At 40.2% G+C, this 14683-nt stretch overlaps 1 protein-coding gene across 2 annotated transcripts; it reads right to left on the bottom strand.

Moving 5' to 3' along the window:
* Nucleotides 1–3350: 3350 nt before the first annotated feature.
* FAM221A (family with sequence similarity 221 member A) lies at nucleotides 3351–12279 on the bottom strand. Of its 2 annotated transcripts, none has more exons than XM_063153266.1 (7): nucleotides 12180–12279; nucleotides 10485–10658; nucleotides 9777–9967; nucleotides 6980–7186; nucleotides 6063–6173; nucleotides 5140–5228; nucleotides 3351–3443 (listed from the first exon to the last, which is right to left on the bottom strand). In XM_063153266.1, the coding sequence occupies exons 1-7, from the start codon at nucleotides 12233–12235 to the stop codon at nucleotides 3384–3386; spliced, it is 888 nt and encodes a 295-aa protein (XP_063009336.1). In that variant the 5' UTR covers nucleotides 12236–12279; the 3' UTR covers nucleotides 3351–3383. The 2 variants fall into 2 exon arrangements, with proteins under 2 accessions (XP_063009336.1, XP_063009343.1); XM_063153273.1 differs by lacking the exon at nucleotides 12180–12279 and adding an exon at nucleotides 11740–11881.
* Between the last annotated feature and the right edge of the window lie 2404 nt (nucleotides 12280–14683).

Below are 14683 nucleotides of genomic sequence, written 5' to 3'. Positions count from 1 at the left end.
AAGAGTAGGCTTCTAGACAAAAAGAGTTTATTTAGTTACAAACAAAACCCATAACAGTAAGGTCTTCTAGACTGGAAAACCTTTGTTCTTTTTTTCCATTCTATTTGTGCTAAGAACAAATACTATCACTACTTACATGGCTATAAATTACTTCTAGAGAGGCTCAGGGACATACAACCATGAGACCTGGCAGTCATTTAATATGCACAACATGCTACAAAGACACTGACAACTTGACAAAGTCACTGCACGGATGCCATCCCTGGTTGTCAATTCACACATCGCATTCCCCACGCTCCCGAACCTCAGAGAGACAGACGGGGTTTATATTTAGGATCAGAATCACACAGAATGGAGAGCAGCTCCTTGCTCTCCACTTAGGATCACTGGCCACTGTCCACTATCCTAACAGCTAAGGAACATCTGAGCCTTTCCACAGGATGATCCAAACTAGAGGAAAAATGCTGTTGTGCACTCAAGGAATGTTATAATGCTGGCAAAATACTGATTTGAAAGCCAGCTATTTTAAAAATAAGACATGCTTAAGCACTTAAGCCCGGGGCCTGTACAATTAGGCTTTAACAGCTTAGAGAGCTCATGTGCATGAGAACAAACCTTTTTCCCTGTGCCTGACTCCTTGGACTAGGCTCTGAAACAGTTAATGCTTCCAGCTGAACGACAGATATACCACCACCCAATAAATCACACAGATGAATTGGTAACTTATCTGTCCCATGATATTTTGTTCAAAGTTCATGGCTGCTCTCAGGAAAACAAACCATCAAGTACCTGTTAAATCCAGCTCTTTATTTAATGAACACTGCTAATGGCACACATACTAGCATTTGATCTCTGCTTTTATAATTAAAAAAAAATATATTTTCTAAAAGACGTATAAAGAAATTTTTGAATAGAATTGGAGGCTGCAATATTGATCCTGCAAAATAATTCTTGCTTTTTTAGGATAAATTAAAATTTCACTTAAGATATGACAACAGTGTCCAGTTTTCACAGCCAGCAATGTTATGAGATATATTGTACCTGGTTTTTCATGTATAGATACCAATAAAGTTTCAGGAAAAAAAGTATTATGCAAATAATAAGAAGTCAAAAACATGCCTTCTAGTAAGGAAAGCAAGTATCTTTTGCTTAGACATCATCAACATGAGTGAAAAGTGGTCAGAACTCCTAAGCAGTATTTAATGGTATTGATATATTTATGACCCAAGCTATTTTCCAACTAAAAAGAAATACTACTAAATAAATGTAGTAACTTTTTTATATCCTTAGTGTGGAAGCAGCAAATAAGTTAAAGCACAGAATATTTTTTTAAATTACTTTAATAAAACCAGATTCTGATTATTAAAGTACAGTTTAGTAGGTCTGAATTTGGCAGAGCTAACATTTAAAACAGACAAATACTGTCAACTCAAAATGTAAAGCAATAAATTATTTCCTAGAATATATGCTCTCAGTATCAAAAGGAACACAAAATAAAAGCTTTTGTAACTATTTGTAACCTCTCTCTTTAACAATATTTTGCTGTGAGAAAGCTGACTTCTGCAACACGCACACAGACATTTCCAGAGCTGCATTCCCCAATGGGTGTAGTAACAGGGAGAAGTAGGAAACTAGAGTAAACTTCCACAATTATGTTTGTAATAATCTCTTTGAAAAATTATTTTTAGCGTTTTTGGTTTTTTTTTACTTTTCTTTATGAATGTTATTTATGTTTGTTGGTTTCTTGTGATTACATTGTGAAAACCCCATTTATTTTCAAGACCAAGCAGAGGATGGGTAGAATGGATTGCTTGCCAGGGCCAGAAGAGGGAGCTCAAATGAGTACTTTCATTTATTAGGCTAAAGCAGCTTGTAACTGTAGAATTTAACAGTACAGGTACTTTTAAAAGATTAATTAGAGACTTTGATGCATTATACATTTAAATTAAAACAACAGATTAGTCTCTCTGATTGGCATCTCTAGTAAGGACAGTATAGGTCAGAGTTAAAGGTTAAAGGCTCTCTTAAAACTGAACCTCCACACCACAGGTGATATCTGAACAAAACCCAAGTTGCCCTGCAGTAAATGCCTTCAAACTCACCTCTTTTCCTTTGCCCATCAGGCACAAACAGGCATTCTCTCCAATGGAAAACAAAGTTTTGCAGGCTTCTCCCAATTCTTGCTGTAAAGTCTCAGTACACTTCCTGTAAGGTCTCCTCTCCAGTGCAAGAGACACCTCCAGGTATTTTTAAGAAGAAACTGAGTTACACCTCTCTGTTCTCAAAGCAGAATCAGTTAACTCAGGCTCTGCTTTTGCCTCCTAAGCTGCACTCTCTGCCAGTTATTCTGTACCAAGTTCTTGCTGTGCTGCTTTGCAGAATACATCCACCACACATTCACAATTTTATATTTTCCTGTCCACTACCTTTAATGCAACATAAGTTGCCACAGCTGTGAATATGAACAAAGAAAACAAAAGCAAATCTCCCTGAGGTGATTCAGTCAGTGTTGGATTAGACATGATGAAACTTTGGATAAATAACTACGTACCAAACAGCATGCAATTATTGCTTTATATGCTATAAATAACATCTCTATTGCCACTTAAGGCTTTCAGAATTTTAGTGTAATAATTGTTATGGATAGTAAAACAGACAAATAGAATTGGGGGAATAGCACCACTAGAGAAATCTGGGATAAAGTATACAAGCAAGATCCCTTCAAGTAGCTCATAAGCATGGAAGTGGGTTTGCAAGTGTATAGAATGATAGAATGTGATATTTTTAAAAAAACATTTATATGATGGCAAGAATGGAGCCTACAGAAGTGTGAGAGAAGAAGGGTATGTTTGAATTTTATGTCAAGGAGATGAAATCAACAGAAAGACGGAAAAGGTTTAAAGAACATATTAAAATGTCAATATTAACAGAACAAATCTTACCATATAAAACCCATAACCAAGATGAGTTTAAAGGACTCTACAAATAAAGAAGATGTATCATAAAAGTCTAAGAATAAGACATCTTTTGTTTGCCCTCTTACAATCTAATATATAACATATCTATTGCCTACAATCTAATATATAAATACAAGGTTATTCTCTCAGACCTTAAACTCTCAGAGCTTAAACCCTCAGACCTGCAACTCTCTAAATATGGTTCTCCATTTTCAAAGAAATATCTGTGTAGCAGTTCTGGAGATTAGAAACACATTGATTAAAGAACCAATTTTATTACCATGAGATAATTCAAAATTAATTTCAGCAAAGGAAAAAAAATAATTAATAAATTAATAAATACAGCTATGCAGGTAGGCACAGAGAAAAATACTCATGCAATAATGACCAATGTGCCAAATAAAAAGTATTTATTTATTAATCTCATTACTTCTTTGATGGCACTGGATTCCTCTCTTTCTGTTTAGCAGCCTTCTCCATTTTCAGCTGTAACAAAAAAAGACACCAGCAGTGGCTCAAACACTGTTTGCAAATCAGCTAACAATGCAATATTAAATGTCTACATCCAGTCACAAATTTACCAGGGAGATACATCCAGTGGAGAAAGGTACACAACATTATTATCCCAACCCAGCGCTGCTCACAAAGGAGCACTTCCATGGCGCTGCAGCTCCTTCCCTAAGGAAACCAGGCTGCCTTATCTCTGCTAATGGCAGTTCAGGTATTTGAGTATCCCTCAAAGCCAGTGTGCCTCAGGAATGTCCAGGGTTTATCTCCATGTCAATGGAAGGTGGAGCAGTTTTATTGCAGATGTCTAACAGACACAGATAGGTGAACCAGCACACATAAAACCACATGGGAAGGGTGCTGAACCTTCATCTCAGAGCCTCCCTGCTGACCCACAAGGCCATGACTTCCTCCTGTAAGATTTTTTCTACACCACAGGCTCTTGTAGCATTGTAAAATTTATCAACACATACACATTTCACTCTGTCATTTTATAGTAAGACTATTTATCCAAACAAATACATCTGTTGGTTTTAGAGGCTCAAGTACTGTTATACTAGTGAATGAAATCATATTTAGAGTAATTATATAAAAGGGATGTGGAGATTTTTGCATCCCATCTAACACATTCACTGCTGTTTAAAATGCTAGAAAGAAAGAATTAACATGCTTTTTCCCATCATAAAATAATACCAAAAGGAAACACGACCTCATTGGGATGTCTACAAATTAACTTACTGCTAAGCAAATGTTGTTGGTCTACACAAAAATGCATTTTAAATCACTTTTCCCCCTTTGGAGGCATGAGGTTTTTATCTAAAATTTCTACAACCTTTTGCAAAGAAAATAAAATCTCAGGAGGAAAAAGAAACAGAGAAATTTGAATTTGATGTTTTCCATGAACCAATGTAATATTTGTAACATCTGTCCATATTTTCTGATGATTTACAAAGCAATGAAAACTATTTTGAATTTCACAAAGCTAGAACAGCTTTCTCTTTAACAAAACTTTGTTGCAAGCCAGCAAACAAAATAGCAAAACAGTTTAGATTTTAAAAGTTAATTATGCAACATTGCTTTACAAAAGAATTCATAAACAGTTGAGACATACTTCAGCTGAGATGGTGGAGCTACAGGGGTAATGTGAGAAAAGAATAGGTATTTAAACATGTGAATAACCTACACCACAGGGCATTTAAACTAAAAATAGTGTGGTGGAGGAGGCACCTCTAAGAGGGTGATACAGATCATCTAAGAAAGACAGACCAAATTTAGCCAAACTTACACAGACAGTCATTAAAAAAAAAAAACAGTCTGGAATTGTATAAGTGAGGTAACAAACACCTAGTCCTAAATGTCAAAGGGAGTTTCTGTGACTCTGCATTGTTGTTTCTTTCTGTCACATAGTAAAATGTTTTGGTTTTCTGTAACAGAGAGTTACCTGAATTAAAATCTGCCTGGTTAAGGTAAATGCCATCCTACACATGACTGACCTCTGAAATCCTATAGTAGCTCATAACTGTACTTTAAAATTTATGTTAAGAAGCTAGCTTTCCCAGTAATTGAGAAGGAATAATATAATGCATTTATATGCTACTTAAATCATACATTTATGGGGTTTAGATATCCTCTTGTGAAAGTGTATTTAAATTAAGCAATAAATGTAATAACTTGCCCGTTCTTGATAGCGTTTTTCAAAGTAAGCCATGTCATCAGCTTCTGATTGTTTTCCATGAGAAACCTGCCCTGTGGCACTTGAACTACCTGAAAAACAAAACATAAACAGAAAACAAAACCCTTTTTTTATTAATGATACTTGCTATTCCGTTAGTTATGTTTTACATTTGGCAAAACCCATTTAAAATGGGAACTCACCTTTATAGACAAGTACAAAACCCAGTATTTGGGACCAAAGAGAAACCTTTTTCAAATAGGCTTGCAAATACTATAAATGTTTTAAAGGAGTTCAACTGTTATATTTATTGGTACATTTTTGTACTAAATAAGGGACATATAATAAGTGTAAGTGATCCATAATCCCACATAGAAAAAGCTTTCTGATGTTTTCTATGAAACAATGTAATATTTGTAACATCTGTCCGTATTTTCTGATGATTTACAAAGCAATGAAAACTATTTTGAATTTCACAAAGCTAGAACAGCTTTCTCTTTAACAAAACCTTGTTGCAAGCCAGCAAGCAAAATAGCAAAACAGTTTAGATTTTAAAAGTTTAAAAGAAAACAAGGCAGTTTCACAGGATTGTGCTGAGTATGTACAACCCATTCAGATATGATGAGTTTCTAAGAGAAATTAAGAATTTTAAAAACTGATCCAATGAATACATGATATCATTGATGGGAAAGATAACAAGTACTAAGAAAAAAATAATTTCAGGTAAAACACACATCGCAAGCAAAAATAACAAGCGTTAAGTTATTCTAAGCATTTGAAGTACATGAATGTTGCACTAACTTACCCCATAGCAAAGCTTCAATATTCATTTTAATGCCCTGAGCATCCTTCAATTCATTAATAAAATCAATTAATTATATATTAAGTTCTTTCTGTAAAACAGTATTACCCTATTTATACATCACCTGCTATTTGTGGCATGGATTGAGCGGAACTGGAAGGTCCCTGAAATGCTTTTAGAAATGGATGATCCATGCTAGTAACTGGGGCTTCTAAAAGTTCAGCAGAAGGAGCACCTGTCAGAAAATAAGGTGAACGGAAACAATAATTAACTCCAGGAGATACAGTCCTAATACACATGCTGGGGTCAGAACAAGGTTACAGATTCATATCTACAACTCTCAGCGCAGACCCCATGAACTGGAGTTAACTAAAGCATTACAAGGATGGCTTCAAAGGCATTGAAAAGCTTTGTTTCTTCAATTACTACAGTTATGTTTTCGTTTCTAAACTTCAGAAAAATTCAGGAATCCAGATCAGAATTTAAAAAATAAATAATGGGTATGTGGCAATAATAGATAAAACAGTATTTCAGGACAAAACATGTGCATTACTAAATGACACAAAATTACAGAGCAGAAAAAGTATCGAGATCAACTAACATGTGTGTTAAAAGTTCTACCAATTCTACCTCTTATTTTTTATGCTGAACAGCTATTAACCTTTGAGTTTGGAAACAAAAATGCTGTGAATATATAACCAAGAAATACCTGGACAGTATTAGGCTAAAGGACTAACATAAATAGAACATGGAAGTACTAGGTTACAGGAAGTGTTAGAAGTTATAGGTTCTCTCTAAAGGATATGCTGCATTTCAAGCAAAAGCAACTGGGTTGAACATCAGAATAGCTGGAAAAGAGTTTTTTTATCAACTCGCTACAGTAAGTAGGACAATGTGATCCCTTAAAACCTTGAGGACAGCTGGAAAGGAAGTCTTTCTGCAGTTCTACACCTATTCATCCAATTTGCCTTCAAACTTTGAAACTCTATTTTGATTTAGTACTTTTCAAAGGTGGAGAATTAAAATTTCAGCTGCACGTACCTATTCCACTGTCATCAAGCCTCATGTAGCCTTCTGCTAGAGAGCTAAAACCAGTCAGTCCTCCCATGGCAGCGTAAGGAACATCCTGCCCCACGGGCTTTCCTTGGGCTAAGCGCTCCTCCTTGGTTTCCACAACTGTTTCGTGAGCAAATGCTGGCTGACCACAGGCACAGGTAAAGGAGCTGTGAAAGCCTGAACACTTGGAACCTGAGAAACATAAAAATTAGTGAGATGGTGATGGGATTTAAGCACCCAGCTTATGTGAAAAGGCTGTTTAAAAGAGAAGGAATGACTCCTGGGATTAGATCATGAGGGCCATCCAGTCACAGGATCTTACTGAGCCAAGTTTCAAGTACCTCTGAGGATGGAGATTCCACCTCTCTGAGCAGCCTGGACCAATGCTGGATCAGAATTTTCTTTTCTGATGTCTAACTGCATTTCCTATGTTGCAACTTGTATTTATTGTCAATAGCAACACACCTCTCCATCCATTTAAAACAAATAAAAATAAAAGTTCTGACATGGGTAAAGCTGACAACCTGCCAGCATTTTGGCAGAATTCCCTCCATGTATAGCACATATCATTGTTGCAGGGCTAATCATACCACAACTTATTACACAAATCACAATTTAAATATCTTTTAAAATTAGCAAAATTTTCTCAGTAGCAAATAGAGACTGTGGAAGCAACAAAAAATAGGTTCTACACAGGAGTATCATTAGACTGACTTTCAGGGATTTTTTTAACCTTCAGCCACAGGATGGAATTGAAATAGTCATACAAATGTTATGTGACATTCTGAAACAGAGTAAAGTGACCTGTCTGCCCTAGCTGCATCTAAAACTGTCATCAAAGCCCCTCTGGAGCAATGATGTGACCAAGAAATTGAGGAAGTGATGTTGCAAATGTTTCATTATACAAATCACCCTTGTCCCAGCTCACAGTTCATTTTGTGGAGCACTGTGAAAAATTTCTTTAAGTCTTTCATAATAGGTTGATCACATTCTTGAAAATGTTAAAGGTTTTTTAATATTATTTTGGGCACTCCTCAGTAACAGAACTCTATGTTTGGACACAGAGTACAGTATATGCAACATATACAGAGCAACAAGCAGTTAAGTTTTCCAGTTATAACTTATCTGTCATCTTAGATTTATCAACACTGGACAAGACTGATATCATTACATTAAAACAAAACAAGTCCAAAATAGAAGTAATTCTTGGCACTTCACTGTGAAATCTGTGACGCCCTCAGAAGTGTTTGAGAAACACTAAGCAAAAGACATTGTATATATTAATATTGAAAACACTGTGTTCTATGGATTCAGTCTGAATTATCCAACTGCACATCTAAGATTTTCACATTACATAGTGCAAATTCTTGGAAGGCTGTCATGTACATATTTTATGGTTTATTCTGTGGGATATGATTCTCAACCAGCAAAAGCTGTTTACACTTTTTTCTGTACAAAATAGAGACATTCCATGAAAGAAATTTAATAACAGTGCAGAACTCTAGCAAAAAAAATCTTCATCTTATGTAATTTGAGGTTTCAAATTAAAAGATCTTTATGCATTATTTATTTCCTCTGTTTAATAATTACTGTTGTTTCATAATATTAACCTCAAACAACTGCAGCAAAAAGCTTCCTCTTCATCCCTTCTCTAAGATCTTGCTGAAACTCCATTCCCATTTGCATTTCTAGACCCACAATCTCTATGGTCATGAACCACTTCATTAGAATGCTGGCAATAGAATTATTTGGGAACAGAGTACTACTTCCTGTTGACTTGAGAAAAGACATTAAAATATATTTATTGTTGTTATTATTATTATATAATATAATTATACTAAAATATAATATATTTTTATTATTATATTAATGTTCTATACAGCTAGGCAATAGAGGAATGGAGATCAACACTTTTCTCTCCCAGCTACCAAGTTCAGGTAGAAAAGGCACGTGCATGCAGCTGAAGTGACAAACTGCAAACAGGATTTTTTCATAGTGTGTAACTTCAGGCATCTGTCTCCATAATCACTTATCTGAAGCATTCAGGGACTTAAACTCCTTCACAGGACCAGGCAAAACTAAGGATGTTGTTCTAAACCCTCCTGTGCAAAAGGTGATGTCTTCCTTCCCACTTCTCATCCTTTCTCAAGCATGAAAACACACATTGGTTATGAGAGGAATAGCAGATTTGTCTTTACAAACAAGCTGTGGGTTTGCTGGTAGATAAAACCAGCACTGGGAGATAAAAGAAACAATGGGAAGGATTCCACTGATTGATGAATGGAAAAAGATATTTGCTTTTACAAACAAATTTTAGGTTTGCTGATAAAGGAAATTAGACATTGAAAGATGAAAGAAACAATGGGGAAGAAAAACATCTAAAATCTGCAAGAATTAAAAATTAAAAGGGAGAGTTATACATTAGAGGGAAGTCTTTGGTATTAGGCTTATCGGGAGTCTGTACCTCTCAAGTACCTCAGCCAATGGGGAAAGAGAGAAGGGAAATGCGGCCGGGAAATCAGGATAAAAAGGAGGTTGCGTCCTCCAAAAATACGAGAGATCTCAAGGGAATGCCCCATGGCCTCTCCCCTTATTCGAATAAAGCCAAAAAACGACTCCTCGGTCTCCTTTTTGGACATAGACCTCTGTTGTTTGTGGATTAATTTCCCGGACGGTGCCAAGGGCAGCGCACCCCGCACGCCCTGGGCAGAGCACAGAGCACAGCTCCCTAGGCGCTGTTCCCGCCGGGTTTCCCCCCGGGAATGCCGCAGCGCTGGCTTACAGGCGTTGCAGGGGAAGCCGGGCGCGGCGCTGTGCTGCTCCGCCAAGTGCTTGCAGCGGCAGCGCACGGGCTGGGAGCCGTTCAGGGGCACGAAGCGGTAGGACTGGCACGGGCAGCCCTTCACTCGGCAGGGCACGCTGATGGGGCGCTCCTTGGGCAGCTCCTCGTAGTCTGTTTTGTGCTGTTTGTACCTAGAACAGGAAAAGTAATGACTTTTATAACTTGGCTGGTATTTATCAGAAAACTACCTGAAAAGCTTACTATTCACTTCACAAGTTTTGTTTAGAAGTAGCTTTAATTGTACTTTTTACTCTTAATTGTGAGTATTTACCTTTTTTAAATTTGAGAGTAATTTACTCTTAATTGTGAAATTTCAATTAAATGCATATTAGCAGGTGGTTTTGCATCTATTCATCACAGAAATATCACATATCCTTATGTTTCACTTTGAGAGCACTACTAGAATCAATCCAATCCACATTAACTCATGCCTTGCAGCTGAATTTATCGAGACTACAAAACCATTTTGGTCTCAAAAATATATTGACATTTGCATTTACAAACAGTTGTTGCTATTTGAAACCTAATTTTCTCAACCCATAAACCTTAAATAAATTTGCCAATGCACTACTTTAATGTGTTTGGGAATACTTCACATTTTCCTGATTTTTGAAAACTTTAAAGTGTGAAAGGAGGGAAGCTACCCACCGGTGGGTGCAGAAGCACAGTGTCTCTGGTCCCACAAGCTTACAGTCCATGCCAGTTGGTGATCTCCAGCTCACATACAACCTGTTCTGCAGCCGAGCTGGTAATACTTTTCTTTTGTACTCTTCATATTGCTCGGGAGTAAAGAGCTTTCCTCCATCATCATCACCTACAATTCTGGATAAAAGGCAAAAAAAAAAACCAAAAAAAAAAACAAACAAAAAAAAAACCATAAGAAAATAAAAACAAAAGTAGATTTTTTCAGAGTTTTTAAAATATATAACAGAACTTTATCTGTAAATGCAAAACAAATCTTGTATTTCATATTACTCTTCTAATAATTTAACAGAACTATAGCTGATTTTTAGAGAATATTTTTTGAATAATGCTCTTTTAAAAAATTTGCTCTGATGGACTGAAAACCAATTCTAAGAGAGAAGGAAAAATTAACACAGCAGGGGTTCTTTTGGAGAAAAAAAAAAATACAATGAGTATCAAGGGTCATGTAACCAGCCAGCTCTGCCTCAGACTTCTTGACTGACCTGTGGCAAGTCACTTCACCCATCTACACCCAACTGTATTGCAAATTCGTGTCAGGAGATTAATCTTAGCCTAATCTGAGTATTCAGCTGCAAGCAGGCAACCCCACCGCCATCAAAGCAACAAACATCACATCCAAGTTGTCTTCTGATTTGCAAGAAGACTATGCTGTTTTCTCAATTGAGCTATCACTATGGTCAAATTCAAGGTCACTGAATACCTGGAACTCCTGAGCAGCATCTGAATTCTGCATTTATGGAATTAATTAAGGACAAAAAATAAAATACGTAAAATACAATTGAGACTTAACTGCAGCACTTACCTGTGCTAAAAATGATTTTAATAATGTCTGTAAATATTTCAGTTATTATTTATTGGATGTGCTAAAATATGCGAAACGAGTGGTTCTTTGTCAAATATTCTGTGGATTTGTGCACTGCCAGCACTGCAGAGCACCAGAATAATGTGCCAACACAACACTACCATTTGCATGTCAACCCAGCCAACACCCACTGAATCACTGCACATCTTATGTAAGAAATGCCACTGTGCCTTCCTCTGGTGTTTTACTCAAGGTTTTCCTAAACTAAATTAAGATCTCATCTCAGCACAACGACTGTGTTTATTTTTGTTCAGCCTTTCGAGAGAAGCCCTGACAAGACTAGCAAAGACACGCAGCAGTGTAAGGGATTTATACAATGCAAAACTTGGAACTCACGATGCACGGAATTCCTCGTACTCTGAAGGAGCAGTACGGCTGGCAGATTATCAAATAATGGCTTGAATTGGACGGGACCTTAAGGACCACCTAATTCCAGCGCCCTGCCGCGGGCGGGATGCCGCTGGTAGGCCAGATGGCCTCTCACAGCCCATCTCACGCCCTCCTGGATGCGAGGGACGATGCGTGACTTCACCGCTGACAGCCACGGCTTGCAGCACATCCTCACCGGGGCACACCAGCCACGGCACCTCCGGCTGCGACAGCGAACGGCGGGGGCTGCATGCGGCTCCACGAAGCCGCCGCACACCCCCAAGCAGCCAATTCAGAGGCGGCCATCCCTCCGGGAGGAATGCTGGGCCGGCTGCAGGGGATGCGACACGGCTGGGAACGCCCGTCCCCCGCCCCAGCGACCCCAGCGCGCCGCCCCGTGCGCTCACCGCCGGTACTCCGCGTACTCCTCCAGGGCCTGCGCATCCACCTGCAGCCGCTCCATGCCCGCCGGGCCGCCCGGGGCGCGGGGCTGGCAACGGGCAGGGCCCGGCCGCGCACGGAGAGCGGCAGGCGGGAGACAGCGGGGGCAGGCGGGGCAAAGGCGGGGTACGGGCGGAGGAAAGGCGGGGGACAGGCAGGAGAGAGGTGGGGGACGGAAGGGGACAGGCGGGAGAAGGCGGGGGACAGGCGGGAGGCACCCGGAGGCAGCGGAGGGGAGGCGGGCGCAGGCAGGCAGCTGGCCGCAGCACGCTCCGCACCGGCGGCTGAGGAACGGGCGTGTGCGGGCCCGCGGGCACGGCCAGCTCCCGGGCACGGCCAGCTCCGAGGGCACGGCCAGCCCCGAGAGCACGGCCATCCCCACAGGCACGGCCACCACCCGGGCACGGCCAGCCCAGAGAGCACGGCCATCCCCACAGGCACGGCCAGCCCAGAGAGCACGGCCATCCCCACAGGCACGGCCAGGTCAGAGAGCACGGCCAGCCTCAAAAGCAGGGCCAGCCCCACAGGCACGGCCACCAGCCAGGCACAGCCAGCCCCACCCCGGGTGTTGTCCCGGCTGTGGTGTTGTCGTTTCCAGGCGCACAGCGGGGCGAGGTGCACCTTTGCTTCATGTGCAAAGCAGGGAGCTAGGTGGCAGCCCACAAAAGGCTAGGCCATAAAAAACTTTACACTGTTTATTACATTTTTAACAACGGCATAAGCATTAATTGGCTACAAATTGCACGATTTTTCTACTAATTAGTATTCAGCCCCCTATTTGCTAGTCATACCTCTGGTGATGCTAATTAGTACACGGGCACAGTTCTGCCCATTTGAGTCTGGGGTCTGTTTTTGAGCAGGTGGTCATGATCGCCCACAGGTGGAATTCCCCTTCCCACAGTCACTGCTCAGTTCTGCCGGCTTCACTGCTGGTGGCTCTCATCCAGACAGTCCATTCATCTTGGAACTGTCTTCTCTTTTCCTTAAAACAAACAATTAGCCAAGCATACAACGTTCACAATGCAATTGCTCAACCATAACCGTCCAGCTATGGCTACTGATTAACAACAAAAAAAAATTGCAAAGTTTGATTCAAATCTTGAGGGGGTTGATGTCAAGCACGGGACCCACACAGTGTGCACACACTCTGTAGGAAGGCAGTCACTCCCTGTGCCCCTTGGGACAGACACACTCCCTGGGCAGCAGTGCCAGGGCACAGCCGCACACACCCACCAGTGCAGTGCCTCAGAAGGGCACGCACAGTCCTGGGTGCCAGCAGACACCCAGCACAGCACCCAAGCCCTCCCAGTGCCTGCCCTGCACCCACGTTGCCCTCTGCCTCTGTTTAGACCCCACTTTTCTGGTGGGTAGGTGAGGGGTACTTTTGGCTGGTCACCGATTCCTCTTCCTTTACAAAATAAAATGTACGTTCCATTAGAAAATATGTTTGGCTCGTAGTTCAAGACTACAGAAGGCCAAATTTGGGAAACATTTCTAACCAAAGATGGTTCTTAGACTGGCAACCTGCAAGTCCCAATTCCTCTCCATATGCCACAATCAATGTAACCATATTGGAACAACTCCTCCAATGTGTTTTTAGTGAATCCACCACAGGTTGCTATTTCTGACACCGCACTCTCTGTGTAAATTGACTGCTTCCCCTTGATACAAACAGACTGGCCACAAAGTGATCAAATATGTGAAAAAAATATATAGTACGTTTTCCTTATCCGAGCTTTAGGAAATTGGTATTTAAATTGTGCTCTGCCTGCTAGCATAAGCTATGAGCCTTCAGACTGTCAAATTGAGATCCAAGAGGAAAGGCTTTTTCCATACCATACAATGATACTTCCCTGGAGGAAAAAAATTAAAAACAAAAACAGAAAAGAAAAAGAAAAAAAAATATTCAGCAATTCAGGGAAATCTCTACATAGTTTTGAACTGGGGAAGCCACCAGCAATGCAGCAGAAGGTGGTGAAAAGGAATGTCACAAGGATCATGGCAATGTGCTGCCAAAACATCCCCCAGAAGGAGATGAAACAACAGGGACACTCTCAGTATCCAAATAAGGTGATAGGGCATATGGTCTGGGCATTTGTCCTGTGGCTATGCCACATGTATAAGAAATTTCAGCAGAGCAGGCAGCACTGGAACACAACACACACATCCTCTCACACTGAGATCTGAACACAAACAGGTCACCCTCAAAGGCAGGAAGATAAGGGAGCAAATCCCCACTGCAGTCTTCAAGTAAGCTAGTGGAAGAAAATAAAATCACACCAAAACCCTCAGGATTGTCAGGGAAAATTCCTCCTGTGACCAAAACTTCAAAAAAGAAACAGATGGGGGAAAGGGGACCTTGAAAGCAGGACTAGAAGCTCTGCAGACAGACTTTGAATATACTGAGGAACACATTGCTCCACAGGAGCTGCACAAAACAGAAGATCTCTGAGATACCTTATCTGTATGC

Source organism: Melospiza melodia, chromosome 1, assembly GCF_035770615.1.
Source record: "Melospiza melodia melodia isolate bMelMel2 chromosome 1, bMelMel2.pri, whole genome shotgun sequence".
NCBI classification, from domain to species: domain Eukaryota; kingdom Metazoa; phylum Chordata; class Aves; order Passeriformes; family Passerellidae; genus Melospiza; species Melospiza melodia.
The sequence above is the reverse complement of the archived record's forward strand: the minus strand, read 5'-3'. Positions and strand labels throughout refer to the sequence as shown.

Coding starts and splice junctions, on each gene's coding strand:
- FAM221A (XM_063153266.1), bottom strand. CDS start 12,235: ATGGAGCGGCTGCAGGTGGATGCGCAGGCCCTGGAGGAGTACGCGGAG. Junction 10,659..12,179: donor GAGTACGCGGAGTACCGGCG/GTGAGCGCACGG, acceptor CCTTTTATCCAG/AATTGTAGGTGATGATGATG. Junction 9,968..10,484: donor CTGTGCTTCTGCACCCACCG/GTGGGTAGCTTC, acceptor TTCCTGTTCTAG/GTACAAACAGCACAAAACAG.